This window comes from Pteronotus mesoamericanus, unplaced genomic scaffold (assembly GCF_021234165.1).
Source record: "Pteronotus mesoamericanus isolate MK-2021 breed Mesoamerican mustached bat unplaced genomic scaffold, CSHL_Meso_final contig_90, whole genome shotgun sequence".
Taxonomy (NCBI): Eukaryota; Metazoa; Chordata; class Mammalia; order Chiroptera; family Mormoopidae; genus Pteronotus; species Pteronotus mesoamericanus.
The window spans coordinates 21,373,871-21,397,574 of NW_026555277.1; the positions used below are offsets into that span (position 1 = coordinate 21,373,871).

The window sequence follows — 23,704 nt, forward strand, 5'->3', positions numbered from 1 at the left end:
ACAGCAGCATCCAGTCTGCTGCTGGGTCTCCACAGCTGCCCAAGAATGAGGCGACTACATAATGAAAAGCCAGGGAAGAAGCACCTGAATTAAAGAAGAGAGGCCGGGGGTGGGGGTGGGAGCAAGCTAGTGAGGCTTGGAATTGGAAGTATTCAGAGTGCCTTTATCATTTCCCTGAGAGACTGTTAATATCAAAGTGCCTGGAGAGCGAAGGCTTCTCAGTCTAATCTGATTCCAAAGTTAGCCTCTCGGACAAGAGGAAAGAATAGCTTTGGTGACTTCTGAGGCTATCCTGGGGTTAGGCATAGAGTCTATTCCTGCCAAAGCTGCTGAGTCACTGCCACCTTCACTGTCACCTCGGTGAATCACTTGACCTCTGGTTCCGTTGACCTAGAAGGTAGAGTGAAGCTAATAACTGAGGAATGCTCCATATGCGAGGCTCTGGGTATCTGGAATTGTCTGCTGACTTTCCTGGCCAACCTGAAGCCAAAGGACTTAAGTATTAACAATTTAGATAAGGTTCATCAGGATTAAAAAAAAAACAACAACAAAAAACCAACAAACAACCTCACTGAATTCTTCCCAAGAAAAGCAGACCAAAAATATCTTTTAGTCCTCTTTCAGATACGTACTTCACCTCTGAAGGGTAGTAAAAACATGGATCAGATAGCACCTCTTTAAAGGAGATGCTTATTCTGTACCTTCAATAAGTTATCCAAAGCAGAATGTGAAAAGGCTTAGGGGAGTGTGTGGTAGGTGGTATGGAGGGAGGCAGGAAGCAGCAACAACAGAAAAATATTAAGGGACAGTTAAGGCATTCATTACACTGTATTTTAAAAGGCAAGGAAAAAAGACCTCACTAATCTATCACCTCTTCCTCTTTGAGAGACCGTCCAATGGTGTCCCTCCATACCTTGCTTGTAGTGCTTTGGCTTACTGATATATAGGCACCGTAGACTAAATAAATGTTCAGTCTGTATTTTAAAAAAAATTTATTTGTGATCTGTACATGTGATAAAGTGGGGCTTCCTTGTAGACTTTTAAAGGCAAAACAAAACAAAAATCCAAAGTAAAAATGTATAAATACAATATATATTTTCTTACAAAAATGGGAGATTTACAAAATATACATACTGCACTTGTCTCTATTTTACAAATTTCACATGCAAGAGATACAACACAAAAGATCCTGAAAAATTGCTTGGTGGGGATTTTAAAATTTTGACAAATGAGACAGTTGGGGAGGTTTAAGAAACACAAGGTCAATGTTACCTCAAATATAAAATGCAGCTCCACTCAGCTGAACACCAGGTTATATAAAGTAACTTCTATTCCTGACAGTACCTTCCATGATTTAAAAACTGTTTAAAACAGCACTTAAAAACTGTCTTGAGAAATAGGACAGTGTTGCAAGATTGCAGGATGGTGTCAAAGGTGGAGTAAAGGTTAGTTCCCGTGATTCTCTGCTCAGCTTTAGACCATTATGCAAAAGAATCAGAGCTCTATTATAGAAAAAAAGGTACATGATTTAAGATTAATAAACTTAAGTCACCCAGCACATTTCAAAGAACTCTAGAATTACTTTGAAGTTTACCTTCTTTTAATGATTTTCCTTAAAACGGGGGGCCCATGATTTGAACTGTCCTCTTCATTCACTATCATTTCTGTAGGTCACCTCCCCACCCAGCCCTACAAAGACAGGGTCAGCATACACATGATGTTTTATAAATGGATTTGTAGGACTACGAAAACAGGACAAAAAAATGTTTTTTGTTTTTCCTTTTTAAATTTAACTTTCCTGTATTACGGAGGCCGAGACATTATGCTCTTCCTTTTAGCTGGAAGGACTCAAATTGGAAAAAAAAAGAAAACCTAAATGTAGGGTTATAGGAAGAAAAAAAATGAAGTGAGAGATAATCCTAAACATTTTAGAGCTCATTGGATCTTGCGTTCTGAATTAAATTTACATAAAACAAACAACAAAACCCTTTGCATTTCCTTTAGCCAAGTCAGAACCTCTGACCCAATGGGGGTATGGAAGCACAGGGCCTCTCACTTTTCCTTAAAAAGGAATGTTTATCTCAATCAAATTATCATCCAAAGAGAGACCTCAGATTTGCTCTACTTTGCCTATAAAAGTTGCTGTCTTCACAGTTATGCCTTTCCACAGAGAGACACTTTTGTTTCCTCTTTTGTCTCTTACAACAAAGACAAGGGGAAAAAATGCATTCCTGTTCTGAAAAGCAACAAGTCATCACTTCTTTTCAGGGTATTAAACTGAATAAAACACCCTTTTCTTTCTCCTGCCTTCCACAGAAAATTTTAAAAATAGCAGAAATACCTACTACTCATCTCCTTTGCATCATCTCCAAAAGCTATCTTCATTTCTTTTGCATCCTCACATTAGGATTCTAGGAGGCAGGCCTCCCAAGACTTCCAAATACTTATTTTAGAAGACTTGAAAGGAGTGGGGTGGGTGGGGGGAACCAGGCGGAGGGGGCAGCGGAGGAGAAACTGTAATGTCTGACCCTGGAAATTAACCCATCTGGGCTCCAGTTTGGCCCCAGTGAAAAGAGATTATGGTTTGACCACCGCTTGACAAGGGCACCGCAGGGAGTCCTCCCTTTTTCCAACAAAGCAGCCGCCGCAGACAGAGCTGTACCTTTCACCCGGGCCTCACAGGATTGAGGACAGGCCACTTTTCTTGCAGCAGGGAAATCGCTCAGTCCCACTTCAGCCGGACCTGGGAAGAACTCAGAGCAATCTCTGCTGGTCTCAACCTTCTAGACTGGCCCAGGTCGGTCCGTACCGTATATGATAAACATCATCATTATTAGTTTTATTATCATTATCCTGCAAGTCTTTGCCAGAAGTCTTTTCATCCAAACCGTCTTTCCACTTGGGCCTCCTTTTCAAACCCACCCCTCGTCCCATACCTACATAAGTCTTCTCACTTCCACGTCACTTCTCATTGGAGGGGGAGGAGGTTACAGAAACAAGCCCCCCACCCAGAAGTTCTTTCCCTACTGCGCCTTTCTCTCCCTTACAGAGTGGAGGAAGGGAGGGTGGGGGAGGGGCCGGGGCTCATACCGCAGTCTCCCCCTTGCTGCTGTGGCTGAGTCTGTGGTAGAAGCGGCGCCACGACTGCAGGGTCTTGCCGGACCAGATCCAGAAGCCAGTAGTGATGCCCACGATCATGGTCATCAGGTACTTGATCATGAAGACGGTGAAGTCGGGGCTCATGGGTGGGAAATGGCCGGGAGGGCAGGGCACGGCATAGCTCTTGCAGGTCTGCAGGAGCCAGGTGCGCTCCCAGTGTTCGCGGAAGGCCTGCTCGTAGAAGTAACAGGCCAGGACGATGGTAGCTGGCACGGTATAGAGCACGCTGAAGACGCCGATGCGTACCATGAGCTTCTCCAGTTTCTCTGTCTTGGTGCCGTCGTGCTTCATGATGGTGCGGATGCGGAAGAGCGACACGAAGCCAGCCAGCAGGAAGGACGTGCCGATGAAGAGGTAGACGAACAGGGGAGCGAGCACGAAGCCCCTCAGCGCGTCCACGCTGGACAGGCCCACGTAGCACACCCCGCTGAGTAGGTCCCCGTCCACCTGGCCCATGGCCAGGATGGTGATGGTCTTGACCGCGGGCACCGCCCACGCGGCCAGGTGGAAGTACTGCGAGTTGGCCTCGATGGCCTCGTGGCCCCACTTCATGCCGGCCGCCAGGAACCAAGTGAGCGACAGGATGACCCACCAGATAGAACTGGCCATGCCGAAAAAGTAGAGGACCATGAAGAGGATGGTGCAGCCCTCCTTCTTGGTGCCCTGCGCCACCGTGCGGTAGCCGTCATCTGAGAAGCGCTCCACGCACACAGCTCGGTCCTCCAAGAGGAAGCCGGCCACGTGCGCCACCGCTACCATGAAATAGCAGCCCGACAGGAAGATGATGGGCCGCTCGGGGTAGCTGAAGCGCCGCATGTCCACTAGATAGGTGAGAACAGTGAAGAGCGTGGAGGCGCAGCAAAGCACCGACCACACGCCCACCCAGAGGCGGGCGAAGCGCCTCTCTTCCTCTTTGAAGTACATGAGGCCGTTAGCGCGGCCAGGCTCGCACGGGGCCCCGCAGTCGCGCTCGCCCAGGAAGCGGTAGCCCAGGTAGGGGGGGACCTTGAGCTGCCGGGGACACGAAAAGGGAAAGGCGGTACGGCCCCTGCCGTCAGCGGCCCCCGGGGGCAGCGCAGTGAAGGGGAGGTCGGGCATGTAGGGCGCCGTAGGGTAGGCGGTAGGGCCACCGCCTGGGCCCCCAGAGCCATCGGACGTGTTCTGGCCCACGCAGATCTCGCCGGCGCCGTGCACCGGGAAGTTCTCGCAGCGTAGCCGCTCCGGCCACTGGAAGCCGAACTTGTTCATGAGCGCTTCACAGCCCTGGCGGGCTCGCTCGCACAGAGAGCGGCACGGCGGAATGGCCTTATCCAGCACGGTGCACACGGGTGCGTACATGGAGCACAGGAAGAAGCGCAGCTCGGGAGAACACTGCACCTTCACCAGCGGGTAGAACTGGTGCACCTCGAGGCCCGCGTCCTCTTGGTTGGTGTGGCCCAGCAGGTTGGGCAGGATGGTCTGGTTGTAGGCGATGTCCGTGCACAGCGGGATGGAGATAAGCTGGCAGAAGCCGTGGTCCGGCACCGAGATGCCCTTCTCGCCGTGGTACGGCTGCGCCCCGGCGCCCGCGGTCAGTGCGCCCAGCAGCGCAAGCACCAGGGTGCACAGGCCCACGGGAGAGCGCGGCATGGCCACGCCGGGGCCCCGCATCACCGGTCGTGGGTTAAGCGGCGCTCTCAGCTGGAGTAGCGCGATGAGGCGGCCAAGAGAGGCTTGGATCCGGGGAGGCGCCACCGCGCCGGGCTCATGAGAGTCCTCCCGGCGCCGGGGCCGGGCCGTGGGCGGCGCGGAGCCGAGGGCGCTGCAGCTGCGGTACCCGCGCCGCGGGGGCGCCGCGGCCGCCTCCACCCAGCAGTCGTGCGGCCGCCGGGGGCCCAAACTCGTTGGCTCGGGCCGGGGGCGCCGCCTTCTCCTCCTGCCGCGACGTAACGGTGCGGCTTTTTCTGCGGCGAGGAGCAACAAGCGTCTCCAGTTACTACCCTTGAAAGTTTGTCTAAGTCTCCCGACCCACAGCGCACAGCAATGCGCGCGCCCCCCACACCAAGTCCAGCCCCCCGCAGGGGAGAGCCCAGCGTCGCCGGCTGCTGAGGCCGCCGCCTCGGCGGTGCTGCTCCGCCTCCTCGCCTCCGCTCACCGCCGCCTCCTCCTTCGCCTCCTTCAACACTCCCCGCTCCTTCTTCAGGTCCAAAAGCTCGGCTCCAAGTTTCAGCCAAACGGCTGATTCTCGCTCTGAGTCCGATCGGTGCTTTGGAACCAAGAGCTCGGCGAGTTCTTTTCTGAAATACAGTTACACCGTGTCCGAAGCTGTGAGGTCCGGGTGCTCGCGGCCTGGGCCTGGCCTCTCCAGCCCCACGCAGCCCTGGCCCGCGAGTCCCGGGGCCCGCCGCCGCCGCCCGCCCGGAGAGAGCGCAGAGTAACGCCTCGGAGCCGCGCAACTCGCCTGAAGAAGCGTCGGGATCGCAGGGTTCCGGGCTGTCCCGCCCCCTCCCCTCCCCCCATTCACAAACCACTCCGGGGGCGGGTCCTCGAGTTTCAGGGCTGCCCAATAGTAGCGTTTGTTTTCTGTGTGGCCGCCTCCGCATTGGGTGGAAGTCGGAAGGGGTAGGCGAGGGAACCTGAGAGGCGGTGTCTGCAGCGCTCTGGGCGGATTCCTGAGGGGAGGGGCAGGGGGCTGGGAGAGAAAAGTTAAGAAAAACTTTTACCCTGAATTCGCTCAGGGGTGGGGGGAGGTATACGCACCAGAAAGGAGGTTTGCTAGAAAGATTTGTTCCTTTTCCTAGTACACTATAATACACATTCCTGAATGGCGCATCGGGGTAGACTTTTGCAGGGAGAAGCAAGCTGAGAATAATGCAGAGCCTGAGCACGCAGAGACGTGACCGGGAGTCACGTTAGCCCTGCTTGGTCTGAAAATGCCGGGTTTCGCCAGGACTCTTAGGTAGTTGGATTCTAAATGTAGGGTTCGGTATGGAGCAAAAGAGGGTGCATCTCTCAGATTGCTTTTCTCTCCCCAGACCCAAATAGACGACGTGAGGCCACAATCCCCTCTCACCTCCCACTCCTGGTTGTAAAAAGGAGGAGGGGCCGCGTCCGAGGAGAAATCGGAGTCGGATGGAGGGGGCCCACTTCGGCGGGAGGAAAGGCAGATCCTTCCTACCAGAGCAGCGGGAGCGGGGGGACCCCGGCCCCAGGCCACCTCAACCGCGCGTATGAACGTAGCTTTAGTGAGGTTTTGAGAAAACTAAGTGTTGGTGCGGCGGGAGGAGGGGGCGGTAAATAGTTATAAAAGTAAGTAACCTGAGACCGAGTGTATAGGAACACAGTACGGTTTAAAGCGAGTCTTGAAATGCCTGTTTTCCCTAGTTCTTTGGCCGTGTGGTCATTCAGGATCCCATCTTCGTTGCAGAAGCAATAATTTGATCCTCTATTTGGAATCTGGGTAGAAAAGTTTTAATACGTATTTGAAACCAGGGCATTTGCTAATTAAAGAGTTTTCAAAACACAAAGAGAGGTTATCCTTGTTCGCGGGTAGCGTTTTCTGACTGGCAAGCGTTCTTTTGTTCCGTCAAATATTCGCCCTGCTTAAGGCACTGGGCGCTCCCGCGCGCTCTCCGATTACTCCCGGCGAGGTCAGAAGTGACCGCGGGCGGGGGTGGGGGCGCCTCTCCGCTCTCGCGGGACCGAAAGGAATATCAGAAATTCCCATGCAGGAAAGAGACGTGTTAAGAAAGGAAAAAAATCTGCCTCTCTCTCTGTCATACACGCACATGCAGACACACACAGTCACAGAGCAGTCCTATGCTTTAAAAAACGTTACTCCTGGGCGAGCCCTTCCTTCTGCCAGTCTCGGTTCCAAGCGCTGGAACCCCGAGGGATTTCTGATCAGCCTTCCTGTTTGCAGAGGCTGCTGCTGCCTTTGCGGAGCCTCTTCCCCAAGCAAGAAAAACAAAAACAAAAACAAAAACAAAACACTGATCCTGAAATCTAAGACAATTAATTCGGTTCCTTCCCTTCTACTGGAGATTTTGGCTCTCTCTGCTTTTCTTTTATTTTCTATTACTGAAAGTTACTGGGCATCTTTCCTTCCGCTTCACAGGTCGTTTCTCACTTCTGTTAAGGGGTCTGGAGGGCTGAATCATTTGAGACGATGTAGGGCGTCAGACGTTCACATTCTCCATCGGGTCCTCAACAGGAGTCCTCATCATGTTCTTCCTAAGCATCTGTTTTCCCCTTCACATCCGCGACAGTATTTTAAATTTCTTTGTGGAGTTCTGCCTCAAGGTAATATGAAGGATTAATGATATTTGCTTTAAAAATGTTTCTTTCCTTGTATTTTTAAAAGGGCTCTTTTTTTTCTTTCTGAATTATTATTCGTATTACCTAACATCGGGGAGCATTGATGTTGCTTTGAAAGATGTTGTTTAAGAACAATGCTGCTGCTGCTTTACTTTGTCATTGAAAGTGTGTGTGGTAGGGGGTTGAAAATGCTTTTTTCTCTCCAGGAGCTTCAGGATATCCTCCTTTTCTAAATCAAATTTTCTTGCTTATTTATCAAGCCCCTGATCTAACTCATCTTTGCTTATTGAGGGAGAAATTGCAAGCACTGTCATGAAATAGAATGAAAACCAACAGAATAAAATACTGTGCCTCAAATACAACAAAAATCAGTTTAGTCGGTGAGCTCCAACTCATAGACTCAGACAGCTCCCTGGTGTTAGGTAATAGGGATAATTATTCAGGGGAAAAAAATCCCTTAAAAATACAAAAGATGAATGAAATTAAGAAAAAACAACACAACAATCTACACATAAGATGTAGAAAACCCATCTCAGGTGGAACATAGCACAGGTGGGAGAACTCTTGCTCTGTCCCAGGCAGACAAGTATGAAAAACAGAGAAGCAAACCCCAGCTTATTGGAGAGTGTTTTGTTTTTTTAAGATGCCTTTTAAAAATCCACCCCAAAATTTTTCTGGAAAATCAGAATTTGCTGTTTGAGGAAGTGCGGTAGCTTTCCATACCTTGCCTGATACAGAATGCTGTGATTTCAAGGAGATAAATTAGATCAGGAAAGTAAGTTTACAATGTAGGGCTAAGTAGCCTGTTTCAGGTTGTATGAGAAATGTAACATTGGTTCACATTCTGTCTAGGGTCAGTTTAATTTCCTTTTACAAACAACACCTTCCACACCCAATTCCTGAAGCCACTAACTGATATCTTCTTCAGTGAGCTAAGGGCAGAAAATTTTCTAAGTGTCTGCTGCAAAACTTCAAATTGCCCCTGTCCTTTAAAACAACAAAGGCTTTTATTTCTTCACATCACAGTCATACGGTCCCACAGAAAAGTGATGCTATTCATTGACCCCAATTATTTAAATGTTACTTATTTTGGCCAAGTCCCAGCCTCATCCAGTTGAATTGCACTCTGATGTCAGAACATATTTGAAAATGGCCACCTTTGCGGTGCCACAATTCTGTGGTTGCAGTGAAACTTCCAGCTGCAAGAATTACTCATGCAAAACCAGAAAGGGCAGCTTACAGCATAGCATCTACTTCCCTTTATGGCCTCTTTTTTACCAGACAACTTATGACTTCGTAACGTAGAGGACTTGGAATTTCCAGTTACCAGGTTGCCATTGACTTCTTTTCAATTTAGTTTGGAGTGTCGGATCATTCCCCAAATTGGAACAGTCTCGTCCCTAAAGCAGACTTTCAAGTGCTGTGAACATTAGAGATGTCTAGATTGAATAAGAGGAGCCCATACTAAAGGCCTGTTAGGTGTGCTAGGCCCCACCCAGTGGAGGTGACTTATGTCAGGAAAATGTTTGACCCTTTCCTTTGTTGCTTGGGAGTTGTACTAGTTATCTATAGGTATATAACAAATTACTCACAAACTTAGCTTAAAACAACAAACATTAATATTTCACAGTTTCTATGTGTTAGAAATCTGGGTGTGCTCAGTGGGTCCTCTGGCTTGGGGTCTCTCATGATACTGAAATCAAGGTGTTGTTTGGGACTGTACTTACCTGTAGTTTAAGGTTTGATTGGAGGAGGATTCACTTCCAAACTCACTCATGGCTATTGGCAGGCCTCACAGTGTCCAGTTCCAATTCATTACTTGACTGTTGGCAGGCCTCAGTTTCTTACTAGCTGTGGGCCAAAGACATCGTTCCTTGCAATGTGGGCCTCTCATAAGGCCACTTAAGACATGCCACCTTGTTCTGCCAGAGCAAGTGCTGAGAAAGAGGGGAGGGAAGAGAGAGAGAATAAATGAGGGAGAGAGAAAACAAGCGCACAAAAGATAGCAATAAAGGTGGAAGTCATAGTCTTTCTGTAATCAACCTTGGAAGTGAAATCCTGTCACTTTTGCCATATCCTATTCATTAGAAGCAAGTCATTAGGTCTAGCCACACTCAAGGGGTGGTAGGGGCTATACTTGGGCATGAAAATCCATTGGAGGGTGAGGATCACTGGGAGTCAATTTAGGGAGATCACAAGGGTTATTCATTAATTCCCAAAGTATTATGGAGATGAAGCCAGAGAGAGAAACAACTCTTGGGTCTCTGCCCTTTGGGAGCCCAGAGAAAGGGTCACAAATAAAAAACACATGTTAATTGCTTATGATGCTACTTGCCTCTGTTAGAGTCAGAATAGAATCCTAACTCTGGCCAATTGTGTTTTCCAACACATGCCTTTGGACTATAGGGAGAAAGAATACAGAGAAAGTTGACTAGTTGAAGACAACACGTAACCCTGGAGAAAGCCTCCAAGAGCAGAGGGTAGGCCATTTTGGGGAGTGAAATATACATGCAAAGGACAGAACATTGGGACTACAGCCTGTAGAAAGAGACTTTGGCTATTTGGGTTATGCTATAAAAGCACTGTTGGTAATTGCTACCCATGCCTTTAATGACAGTCTGCAGGGTACTGATGTGCAGGAAGGGTGGCAGAGGTAGTTAGTACAGACCACTTTAGTTCTGCATTTCACCATTGATTTCCTGTCCTGCCTCAGGCAAGTCATTTAACCTCCCTGGTTCCCTCAGGGTGTTGGGAGAGTTAATGAGATAATACTTAGGAAATGTTTTATGGTCTACAGGCAAAAACATCATAAGGGCAGAATCCTGGTTTAGTTATATAGATGCAAATCATAGAGATAAAATAAAAGACCAAGTTAGGTGCATATTTTGTGGCTCCGGCTTTCTGCCAAGGTTGTGACTTCTTATAGTGGTATGCAGACAAATGTTTAAGAACCATCTTTTCATGAAAAAAGCCCTGATCTATATACATTTGTCAATTTCCATGATGTAAATGCTGCTATGATCACTGATTGCTGTACGACTGAACTTGGAGTTTGGAAAGATGCACATAATAAGCTCTCACAAGAGCTGGTTCTAGCACACCACTGGGTTTACAGAATTTACTCTCTTTAGATTATTCTGAGCATTAAAAATTTTGATGCTCACATTATTTTGAGCATCTATTAAATATTTTTAATAAAAGGATTATCATTTATAAGGTACCAGGTGCTTTAGGTACAGTGTCTCTAATTTTATAACAATCCTTCAATGTTCCAGGTATAAGTTCATTTTTATAGTAATGAAGACTGAACTAAAAGCCAGTTCTAGGTAACATTTTTCACTTTACACTACACTGCTATTCGATGTCTTCATGGTAAACATCACTAATTTTTGTCCATTTCTATATCTTATCAAAAGCCATTCCAATAGTTAGAGAAGCCCCAGATTGGTTCCGTCCCCCTGAATATTATACATATCCAGGTTTCAAACTGACCTGGCAATATCCACTAATTTTTTATAATTTTTCAGGAAACAATTTAATTCCCATTGGTGATGCTGCCCCAGTGGGAATCTAGATTAGGATACGTGGGTGCTTTTCTAACCCACTAGGGCCATTGGGACACTTGGCAGTGTATCAGGCCCTCCCTACCAGGAAATGCTGGCAGGCCATGTCAGTCAGCAGAGAGCTAGCCAGAGAGGCTGCAGTAACAAGACAACAGTAATGAAGACCCCCAAGGAAACTTCTAGAAGAGTGAAGTGGGAACTGGAGCAGTGGATCCCAAATCTGGATGGTCATCAAAATTTTCTGAGGAGTTAAAATTCTTTATTCTTGTTTTTTAGAAGACTGGCTCCACCTCAGACATGTTGAGTCAGAATTTCTGGCATTGGGTTTGGGGGTTTAATGTTTAAAAGGTTTTCAGGTTTGAGAACCGTGGACCCAGACTGGTGTTCCAAAGCAGTGCATTGTGCCTTATAGAATGTCTTTAGTCTTTCATAAAGTTCTTATTTACTTGATTACATTTTTAACTGAAGGATGGAATGAGAACTATGATGGAGAATAAGGTATGTGAAGTGTGTATGTGTGTAAGAGAACAAGGCAAGGAGGTATGTTGGGTAAATGTCTGGTTGCATGCTGTGATATTGAGCCTGGAACTCATTGTGAGTTCACAGCGGCTATTCTATAATGCATCCGCTGATACTCGCATGGTTCATTCACAGACATTCCTCAGTCTGACATTACCATCCCTGTACCTTATATCATATGACCCCTCACCTCAGATGACTGAGCCAGGAATAGGCAAGTATCTGACCCAGCTTTGTTTGGCATGAGATCTCTGTTCAACAGGTGTGCCTTCTGGGTATTGAGTGGCCACCCAATCAGATTCTTTCATTTGTAAGGTCTGGACGTAAAATATACTGGCAGAAACTGAGAGACATTCCATGAGAAAGGAAGCAGAAACCAGGAAGTAGTAGAAACATGGAGGAAGCACGAGGCATGAGGCAGTGAGGTGAATAGAGAGAACAGTATATGGTAAGAGGAGCAGTAGACGGACAGACGGGGTAGCAGAGTCCTCTCATAATGGAACATTACAGGAAAAAAGAAGAAAGGAAGGAAAGAGGGAAGGAACACAAAAAGGACGGAAAGAAGGAGAGAAGGAACACATGTTTCAAAAGGAGAAGACAAGAAGACCAGGTCACAAGGGCTGTTTCTTAGCTCCTCCCTTTAGAATCCTACCATGGTCATTAATGAAGCCACCTGGCCATCTGTCTATTCCTGGCAACTGGAGAAAACCTCACTAACCACAGAGGCAGTGCCTGGAAAAGGGTGAAAACATAGGTTTCTTCTCCTTTATCCTGGTGGAGGGGCCCACAGTTGTAGAAGGCCGATTCCAAGGATTAGTGCCAGCCCAGGAGAGGCGTCCATTCAGGGTTGACCAGCAAGGCTCAGCCTGGCAGCCACCTTCCTTTTGCTCAATGTTTTATATACAATTAAAAAAAAATACCTCCTAGGACTGATATTTAATTGATTCTGAGTGATTGCAAAAGTGTTTCAAGATAGAAATTATTAATAAAAACCCAGAGACCACTTTCTCTTGAATTGTTAGGAAAAATAAAGCTCTAAAGCATAAAAAGTCCTTAGCATGGTGTGGAAGTTGCTATTGTCTGTTCTCTCCTTCCATAGTAATAGGGTTCCCAGTCTTTAGCGGGACATATGACCCCTTGAAATAAAGACTCCATAGAAAAACCTCCCTTATGTCCATTGCCACTTCTAGCCAATGGAATGTCAGCAGTGGTGTGGTGAGCAACATAAAGGCGGTAGGTGCACCATCCTGTCCTCCCTCCTCTGGAGGGATGGAAGTCCAGAGACTACTGTGGAGCAGGAAATAACCATGGGAAAGGAGAAAAAGATAGAAGGGCCCCTAACACCGTGGTGCACTGTACCAGCCTGAGATGGATTCTCTCTGGATTTCTCAAACAGGAGATCAAAATAAACTTATGTCTAGTTTAAGCCAACATTATTTTAAGGGTTTTTGTGCTTCTCAGCCATGCCTAATCCTAATTTATCTCATGGTACTGGACACATAGTAGACATTCATCAAATGTCAGTTTTCTTCACAATTTTTCTTTGAATGTTCTATAGCTCTTGTGATATTACTTGAATTCTCTTGTGTTTTAGTGCTTACCTTACCCCACCTATTCATCTGAAAGGTCCCTGAGAGTAGGATCTGTGCCTTGTTTTTCTCCTTTGCCTTTCACCAGGTTTGATTTGTTCAAGCAAATTGTACAATTCATCAGTCAGATGAAGTCCAGTGAAAATAAGTAACCATAAACTGCAGAAATACAGGAAGGTGAAAGGCTAGCTAGGAACAAAAGACCTGGGAATCACATTAGACCACAGCTAAATGTGTCAAGGATGCCCTGCTATTGTTTTTAAGTTGAATGTAAATTTGGGATGCATGAAATAAATTAAGTGGCATGAAGAATCCAGTAGGAATAGTAACCCAAATAAGTTAATAAGGTGATTCTCAAAGGGGCTGTGATTGGGGATAGAAGGATTTCATTTTTAAAAAATCTACTTTAAAAAACTACTTCCTGGTGCCCACCCCTGGATAATCTGCCTAAAAGCTCCCCATATGCATTAATGTGCAGCCAAGATCCAAAGTAGCTGATGAGAAGACAAGGTGAAAATATTTGGTTGTTGCACTTGGAAAAATATATGAAGTCATTTAACTGTCTTCCCGTCAATGAAAGTTTATTTTGAGATGGATGTGGTGCATTTCTCTCTCCTGAGGATCACACAAAGGAAAGGCTTCAGTTACAGCCAGGGAAATGAGAAGAATTCTTGGGGTCTCAGTCCAACCACTAACCCCTTGGCCTCAGGCAAGTCAGTTAACCTCTCTGAGCCTGTCTCTTCATCTGCAAAGCCAGGAAGCAGGCTTAGTGATCTGGCCTGGCTCTGAGAGCCTATGGTTGTATTTGAGGGTTCCTTACTTGGGCCAGATCTTTCTACAGTGGGGGCTTTTTTCCTGTGTTCTGTGGAAGTTCCTCACAAAGCCAAGCAGATCTCTTTCCAGTTCCTGACATCCAGTCAGTTGAGGTTGACCACCTGTGCCCCACGTGTGCCAGGAGGGCTCTGCATGTGGTACCTGGAGTGTGCCTTTGAGGGCCCACTTGCCCATTGCTTTTCTTCCCTTTCACATTTCCACTTAGTCCCCTTTCCCTCTCCCTGCCTCCTCCTTATTATTAGAATAGCACTTTAAACCCTAGAGCCAGGCTCTTCAATTAAGGTGTAGACAAAGTGGATTGACTCCACTTGGATTAAAAACTGTGAATGGGAGAGAACACAAACCTCAAAACATTTGCCTTTCAAAGCTAGAAGAGGGAGAAAAGAGAAACTGTTTTGGGCTCTCAGATTCTCCAGATGTCAGTTTAAAGGGACCTAAAGAATTCCTAAGCCTTTGTTTACCAAATCCTCCCTCTCCTTGGTTAGAACCTCACCGAAGCTGAGGCCTGTGGCTACCTTGCAGGAGAGGCCACTGAAAGGCCAAAACTGGATGGGGAGGGGTGGTGTGTGCTGGGAGGTGGAGGGGAGCAGTATTTGAATTTTATTTTTTCCTCTTAATTATCTGGGGCTGCCCTAGGAAAAATCTATTCTCTGTGCTTTGGGAAATTAACCCTTAATCTCCACAAATGAGGGCAATCAACCCATTTACTAAATAAACACAGATCATTGCAGACTGGCTGCTCCTCTTTTGTGATTTAATTTGAGAATGGCCTCACCTGAGGGAGGAGCTGAGGCGTGGCTGGGTCAGAGCGACCTGGCGGGGTCCTTAAAGGGAGGTGGCGGACTGAAGGGGTGATTAAGAGACGGTGGCCGGAGCTGGGTTGAGACTGGAGAAGGTTTAGAAATTTCCTTTTCATTAGTGAATCGAACTCCCTCTGTGGCTCTGGTCTACCTTCTGAATTTATTTGGGGCCTTTTGTTGTAATGGTGTTAATTTTGGCTTTGGAAGTCTGAAGCTGGTTAAAAGCAACTTTTATTAGAATGCTGGCTATCAGAAAGAAGGCTCTGGGATGGAGACAGAGAAGTCCTTTATTTATTAGCTAGTTCATTAATATGTTGAAAAATCTCTCCTTGATTTTAATTCCCCTTGTCAGTCAGCAGTTACTTTGTTTTTAAGTAGTCACAGAAGTTCATTCATATTCTGGGTAGTTACAGTGTAGTGGGATGGAGTGCTAAGCACTTAGTGGGTGCTCAATAAATGATTGAAAGAATGCACAAATGAATGAATAAGGTACATATTAAGTTGAAAAGGGTGAAATAAAACCACGTGGGTGTTATTTACTTATTTTTAAATGTATTAGAGATTACCATGTGCATAAGATGCTGGGGATATAAAGTGTCCCTGCAATCAAGGAACTTAAGAGTCTTAATGAACAAATGGATTTGGTTTTCTGTGAAGATCTTGAATTTATATCCAAATTATAGTGGGAGTTTGGCACTAAGCTAGGATCCAGTCCATGCTGTGATTTAAAGGGGAGGGGCTGGCCTGGCTGGTGTGGCTTACCGGATTGATTAGGCCTGCGAACCAAAAGGTCACCAGTTCAATTCCTGGTCAGGGTACATGTCTGGGTTGTGGGCCAGGTTCCTGGCTGGAGGTGTGCAAGAGGTGTCCAGTCAGTTGATGTTTCTGCACACATTGATGTTTCTCTCCCTTTCTTTCTCCCTCCCTTCCCTTCTCTTTAAAAATACATAGATGCATACATAAAAGAAGCCTTTAAAAAATTAAGGAAGAGGGGCTGAGTTGAAGAATGATTTGGGGATTAATTTTTTTAGAAAGGACATCAGAGGTCAGTAATTCTTCACCTTCATTTTACAGATGAAAAAGCTGAAGTCCAAGATGGTGGATTGAATTATCTAAGAGTTGGAAGAACTGGAACTGGAAACACATTTTTGGGTTCCTGGTCCTGTGCTTTCTCCAAGAGCTTTGCATATAAATGGCCCAACTTTATTGATGTATCTGTTAATTTATTTATCTCTGCTTCCTGTGCATCTCACATTGGAAATGGCTTGTGTGAGTTCCAGAGTGAAAGATCAGAGTGACCGGCTACGTGAGGGGCTTCAGGGTGGCTTGTGTCTGGGAGAGCCACCGAATGCTGGTGAGTGAGCCTGCTCTGCCTCACCCGCCCCCCTGCCGCTGTGCTTTGTCCGGAAGGAACGGGAATGGGGAGGGGACCGGGACTGCTGCACCAGGCGGAGCCCAGCGGCTGGAGGAAGGACTTGGGGCTGTTCCTGCTGGCTGTTTGAGCTGAAGACAGGGATGTTGGCCTGTCCCTGTGGCTTCCAGCAGACTTGTGAAGAGATGCTACCAAAATGGGGAAGTTTTGAAAACAACCCGGGAGGTGGGGGGCGGGGGGTAGAGAGGAAACATTTAAAGAAGAGATAAACAAAAGAGGCGATAGATTTCTCACTCTACCAAAAGGAGCTTTGGTTTACCTGTGAAACTTCACTCCTCTTCTTCCCCTAGCCTAAGATATATAAGCTGGTCCACAGCTCCCAGGGATGACCGATTATCTTAGTTCTGAGGACCATATTGGTCTTGCTGTGTCTTAGCACTCAGGGTTGATGATATCCTGACTTAAATTGCAGTTGAACAGTTGAGAGAAAGTGGATGGACTCCAATGTCTGATATTAGTCATATCATTACGTGCATTAACAGCTAACATTTATTGAGTGCCTACCATGGTCAGGTATGACTGTAACCCACACTCTTTCAATCTTTATCTTCATTGAAATAGCTACTGTCTATGGGACCCATTTTATAGATGGGAAAACCAAGACATAGAAAGATCCAAAATCACACAGATAGTAAAAAACAGGACTTTGAACCTAGTTCTAGCTTTGAAGAAAAATAACTTGTGGCAAGGAAAGAAGAAAAGGGGAGAAGTTGAATCTGCTCTTAAGGGTATAGCACCTAAGAGTGTCTGCTCTGGAGGGAGCCCCCAGAGTACAGACAGGGTGAGCTCATGTGTTCTGTAGAACCTCTAGGAGGACACATTTCTATATACCTTCTCTGTAGCTAGCTGTCCAAGAGGACGTCACAAGACCAGGGCATTCATGGGATGCTGGGTCACTGCATATAGGATGCTAGGCCTCTCCTAGTAACCATCTCACTTTTCTCACTCTCCAAAGAAGTGATAAAGTAGTTTTCCCACTAACTATTCTGAAAGCTCTTACTTTTGGTATAGTGGGGACTCTCCTATCTTTGGAGATAATAGTTGAGAACATAGATTCTGTGGATTTGAATATTTTTTCAGCAGCTTGTACGTTATGTGGCTTTGGACAAGCTACTTACATTGTTTGGGTCCCAGACTTCTCATCTGTAAAATGGTGACCGTACTGGCACCTATCTCATAGGATTATGAAGCTCAAGTGAGACAGTACAATGAACTTAGTACCTGGCATGTTGTAAATGCTCAATAAAGGGTAATTATTATTGTTCTTTAATGGTTTAAAGAGACAATTTAGTCTAGGCAGGTGGGGATGAAAGTGTCTGGTTTCTCAGAAGGCTGCCAGCATCTGCTGTGCTCAACCGAGGACCAAAATACTCATAGAAATGGCAGGACTGGGGGAAAGTCATGTTTCCATCTCAGTATTTCCAATGAATTCATAAGCTGAAGAGATGGATATTTGAAAGTTGCTACAGGCTGCAGGAGCTACTGAAGAGAAAGCTTTCTTTTCCAAATCTGGATGCTTAAAACCCACAGTAAAAGATATTTTGGGCATCCCATGTTTATTTCTACCCATGTCCTTTTTAGGCATAGCGCTTTCAGAACCAAGAACGGTGCTAAGTATAAGTGAAAGGAAAAAAATTATTATTTTTTATTCCCAGGCAATAGGCACATATTTTATCAACATGATCACAGTCTTTAGAGAAGCTGAACTTCTAATGGGAAACGGACAAAACGGGAGGGGTAAATTTTCCAGCATGCTTTATATTATTGTCCTCTGCATTTCATTTGGAATACAAACCAGCTCAAAATTCCCTACAGAATATTATACATTTATAGAGCCTGTGGAACACTGCCCATTTTCACAAGTGGAAGGATCAGAAGTAGTTATTTGCTACACAGCAAGTCCCCAACAGGCAACATCTGCATCTAGGCCATATCTATATTTCCCAACAGGCTTTGTACTAGGTGGGTGCTTAATAGATACTTGTTGAATAAATGAAGTGTTTTTTCCTACCTTTCTTTACCCATATGCAGTTCAATTTGTTGGTTTAAAAGACTTTTCCTCACCACAATTTCAAAAAACCTAAATGCTAACATTGGTGCTTATATACCATATGTATGTAAAATAACAATTAATTACAAAATGTTGTTTTATGTTGTAGCTAGTGAAAAAACGGTGGCCTCTCTTTTATGACTCCTATAAACCAGTAAGAGCTTAGCACATCCAAAGGCTTAAAACATTTTCCTCCTGTTTAAAAACCTCAGATTCTTGCCCTGGCCGGGTGGCTCAGTTGGTTGGATCATTTTCCCATACACCAAAATATCGCGGGTTTGATCCCTGGTCAGGCCACATAGCTAAGCTGCTGAGGTGGGGGATAGGGGTTTGATCCAGGGTCAGGGTGCTTGTGGGAGGCAAATGACGGGTGTTTCTCGCTCACTTCAATGTTTCTCTCTTTCTCCCTTCCTCTCTCTCTAGAATCAACGAACATGTCCTTTGCTTAGTATTAAAACAAAACAAAACAAAACCTCAGATTCTTTTGACAAACATTACAACAAACAAGCAAACAAAAACACCAACCCTCACAATTGCCAAGAAAGTCTAATGTGTTTTTATCTGCATTTTTATGAGAGGCTAAATAACTTGCCCAAAATCATGGAGCTAGTAAGTTTTAGGGTTGGGATTTGAACCCAGGCAGTTGGACTCAATAACTGGAGGCGCTGCTTAATCACACTGACAAATCTCAGGTATGTGTTATGGGCCATTGGGCAGCTCTCGTTGGAGAGAGACTTCACCTCTGCCTGAACTCCTGGGAGACAGAGGTCTATTTAAAGGGTTCCCATTCCATTTCTCAGACAGATTTAATTGTTAGAAAGTCCTTCATGATATTGAACTGAAATCTGCCTCTCCAAGGCTTCCATTGATCGTCATAGTACAAATTTAATCTCTCTTCCATACAAAGGCCCCTCAGATAAGTGTGTGCCGCCCTCCCCCAATGCCTTCTCTTCTCTTCTGTTTGTGGGAATCCTGGAAATAGGCCCTCTCAAGATTCCAGGCCCCCAAAGCCGCCACGGCTGAGGCGGAATGTGAAAGCAGGTACTGTAAATAGCTCCAAGGCAATGTTTAGACTGGTGGGCCAGGAATTCCCTAGGAAGCTGCTAAGGATGGCTCACCATCCCTGAATTATACCCTTCCCTGAAACACAGACATTGCCATAAGATGTAATTGGTCCTGAAAGTGGTGAGCACAGTGGAATAGCAGTGCCTCGAGCCCTCTGATTTGTAGCTGAGTTTTTATTCCAGCCTACGTGAGGTTTAGTTGGAAAGGGAACCAGATTCACAAACTTAGTGAGAATGAGACCAAAAAAAAGAAATCACAATGGGAGGAGTCTCTGTGAGGATGCAAAGTGGGTTCTGCAGCAGGAATGACTATTCAGTGCCTGATGGGTCTGAAAAGGCAGCAAACCCTCGCTAAGTGCAAGATGATAAATGAATAACCTGGCAGGAGAGCCAGAAATGCTGATTTTAAAAATGTCTGCCCTCTCCATTCATTACATTGTAGAAATAAAAATGCATGAGTGTGTTTTGGGGTGAGTATAGCAGTAAAGCAACTGGAGCCAGCTCCCCTGGGGAAGCCCAGACAAGAGGAATGAACAAAAACTACTTTTGGCAGCCATTTTTTGGGGCCTCGACCACCCCTGCCTTTGGCTAGACTATGGCACCTGATGAATGGATAGCTCATCTTTCCTTGTGTAACCACGTGGCTGAATATCTTAAAATGGTCAGCAGAGATGAGGTAGCCCCAGGGTAGGGCCGAACCCAGATTCTGATCAGAAGAGAGATCTTTGGAGAGGCAGCAAAGATGGCCAACAAAAAGGCATGTGTTATTTGTCCATCCAAATCCATGGGAGCCGGGCCCTACACATACAGAGGTAAGCATGACCAGCACAGTCCCAACACCACGCCGTGTAAGCTGACTGGGCACCCACCATGTGCAAGGCTCTGTGCTAGTCTGAATGGTGTGCAGGCTCTGAATGCCCTACCCTATTTTTAAGATTTTTAGGAAGGAGATATGGAGGGTGAAAATCTTCTGTGCTGTTGGAATAGTGATGGCTCTAGGCTCTGGAACGCTGGACATTGGGTCTGCCCACCTGTCTGTCTTCTTAGAGATGTGAGGCCTGCAGCCCGAGAGGGCTCCTCAGGGGAGAAGTGCTCACAGGACCCCAGATCCCCACCCCCGTCAGTGTTTCTGTCAGTTTTACTCTTGGAGACAAATTCTCCTTTGTCTACATTTGGGTATCATTCTTCTTAATGGAGCAAAGTAAAAGTCTAGCAATGCCAGCTTCCTTTGGACTCTCAAGCCAAGACTTTGAGCAGACAGACATTCTTCATCGTCAGTCTCTCAGCGTCTCCCAGGGATTAACATAACATGACACTGGGCCCATCCAGATAAGCATCCTTATGGCCACAATGGCTTCCCTTTCTTCCCTCAGCCCTTCTTTATTGCTCTGTGCACTGCGCTCACTTCCAGCAGGGAGAGTTTATAAGTGTGGGGCTAAGGCGAGCCCGTTCTGCAGGCAGCTCCCGCAAGGCTTGTGCGAGGGCTCCAGGGACAGAGATGCATTTCCCTTTAATAAGCTTCTCACACTACATTAAAGATAAAAGGAGAAGGGAAATATTTATATTCTGACAAAGCAGCTCTTCCCTTCAGGCTCTTGTTTTATTTATTAACTTGCTCTGTCCCTCTCTCTGTCTTTCTGTTTCAGGGGCTAGGCATTTCCCCTCCTTCTCCCCTTTAGTCATTAATTTTGCGGGTGAGTGACAGTGACAGGGGGACTTTAGAATCCTTGTCAAAGGGATGAGAATTATATGTGGGCGCCATTCCCAGGTGACACCAACAGCTGCTTCTCTGCCCTCTTGAGAGCTGCTCCACATTACCACCCTTATTATATACCACTTGGACGGCAGAATGCGTTACACTGGTTAAGTTATGTCATTTCAAATGAAGCCGTGTCAGTCCAGCAAATTGTTGAGAGATACAGTAACCTGGATGTGTGACTGGTGACTGCATCCACCTGGGACCGTTTCGACCTTTTGTTTGTTATACATTTTCTTCTCACACAGAAGTGATCCCTGAAGGATGCTGATTTCCTCCAGTTAATCTGCCCAAAGCCAATAAAACATAGATATGCTGTTTTTTACAGAAAGATTTTTATTGAGTTTATTGGGGGTAACGTTGGTCAGTAAAATTATATAGGTTTCAGATGTACAATTCCATAATACATCATCTGTATATTGTATTGTGTGTTCACCACCCCAAGTCAAGTCTTCTTCCATCACTATTCATGCTCTCTATCCTCTTCTACCACTCCCTGGTAACCACCATCCAGTTCTCTGTGTCTGTGAGGGTGTTTTTTTTTTTTTTTTCTTAATCCCTTCACCCTTTTTCACCCAGCCCCACAACCTACCTTCCCTCTGGCAGCTAACAATCTGTTCTCTATCTGTGAGTCTGTCCCTATTTTGCTTGTTTGTTTATTTTGCTCACTGGAGTCCACATCTGAGTGAAATCACACGGTATTTGTCTTTCTCTAACTGACTTATTTCACTTAGCATAATGCTCTCTAGGTCTATCCATGCTGTCACAAAGAGTAAGAGTTCCTCCTTTTTTTATGGCAAGTAGTATTCCATTGTATGAACGTATCATACCTTTTTTATCCACTCATCTACTGATTGACACTTGGATGGCTTCTAAATCTTGGCTATTGTAAGTAACACTGCAATAAACATATGAATGTATATATTTTTTCAAATTACTCTTTTAGGTTCCTTCAGGTATATTCCCAGAGGTGCAATTGCTGGGTCATAAAAGCAATTCCATTTTTTAATTTTTTGAGGTAACTCCATACTGTTTCCTTAGTGGCTGCAACAATCTGCATTCCCACCAACAGTCCACAAGGGTTCCCTTTTCTTCACATTCTCACCAACACTTGTTGTTTGATGATTTATTAATGTAAATAAATCAACAACAGCCATTCTGACAGGAATGAAGTGATGTATCATTGTGGTTTTAATTTGCATTTATCTGATGATTAGCGATGTTGAGCATCTTTTCATACATCTATTGGCCATTTGTATGTCCTCTTTGGAAAAATGCCTATTCAGGCCTTTTGCCCACTTTTTAATTGGGTTTAAAAATCTTTGTTTGGTATTGAGTTTTATAAGTTGTTTACAAACTTTGGATATTAACACCTTATCAGATGTATCATTGACACATGTTCACCCATGCAGTGGGTTTCCTTTTCATTTTATTGATGGTTTCCTTTGTTGTGCAAGAACTTTTCAGTTTGATGTAGTCTTATTTGTTTATTTTTTATTTTGTTTCCCTTGCCTGAAGAGATAGATCAGAGAAATATTGTTATGAGAAATGTCTGAGATTTTACTCCTTATGTTTTTCCTAGGATTACTATGGTTTTGACTCTAACATTTAAGTCTTTAATCCATTTTGATTTTTTTTTATGTATGGTATAAGGAGATGTACATTTCTTTGTACATATCTGTCCAATTTTCCCAACACCATTTACTGAATAGACTATCTTTACCCCATTCTATGTTTTTGTCTCCTTTGTCAAATGTTAATTGATGATAAGGTGTGGATTTATTTCTGGGCTCTCCATGCTGTTCCATTGATCTCTATGTCTGTTTTTATGCCAGTACAATCCTGTTTTGATTACTATGGCTTTGAAGGATAGTTTGATATCAGATAGTGTGATTCCTCCAACTTTGTTCTTCTTTCTCAATTATGCTACGGCTATTTGGGATCTTTTGTGGTTCTATATAAATTTTTGGAGTATTTGTTCTACTTCTGTGAAGTACACTATTATTATCTTGATAGGAATTGCATTGAATCTAGGCATTGCTTTTGGTAGTATGGATATTGTAATCATATTAATTCTTCCAATCCATGAACATGGTATATGCTTCCACTTGTTTGTGTCTTCTTCAGTTTCTTTAGTGTCTTATATTTTCCTCAGTACCGGTATTTTACATCCTTGGTTAAATTTACTCATAGGTATCTTTTTTGATGCCATTGTAAATGGGATCGTTTTCTTAGTTTCTCTTTCTCATATTTCATTATAGGTGTATATAAATGCAACCAATTTCTGGATATTTATTTTGTATCCTGAAACTTTACTGAACTCATTGATCAGTTCTAGTAGTTCTTTCATGGAATCTTTAAGGTTCTGTATATACAGGATCATGTCATCTGCGAACAATGATAGTTTTACTTCTTCCTTTCCAATTTTCTTCTTGTTTGATTGCTGTGGCTAGGACTTCCAGTACTATATTGAATTAAGATTGGTGAAAATGGACATTCCTGTCTTGTTCCTGATCTCAAGGGAAACACTTGCAGTTTTTGCCAATTGAGAAGGATGTTGGCTGTGGGTTTGTTATATATGGCCTTTATTATGTTAAGATATGTTCCCTTTATTCCAACTTTGCTGAGAGTTTTTAAAAATT

General features: G+C 44.9%; 1 protein-coding gene across 1 annotated transcript; it reads right to left on the reverse strand.

The window, feature by feature from the left end:
• Positions 1 to 865: 865 nt before the first annotated feature.
• Positions 866 to 5,618, reverse strand: FZD7 (frizzled class receptor 7). Its single transcript, XM_054585831.1, has one exon. The coding sequence runs from the start codon at positions 4,807 to 4,809 to the stop codon at positions 3,085 to 3,087; it is 1,725 nt and encodes a 574-aa protein (XP_054441806.1). The 5' UTR covers positions 4,810 to 5,618; the 3' UTR covers positions 866 to 3,084.
• Positions 5,619 to 23,704: the final 18,086 nt, after the last annotated feature.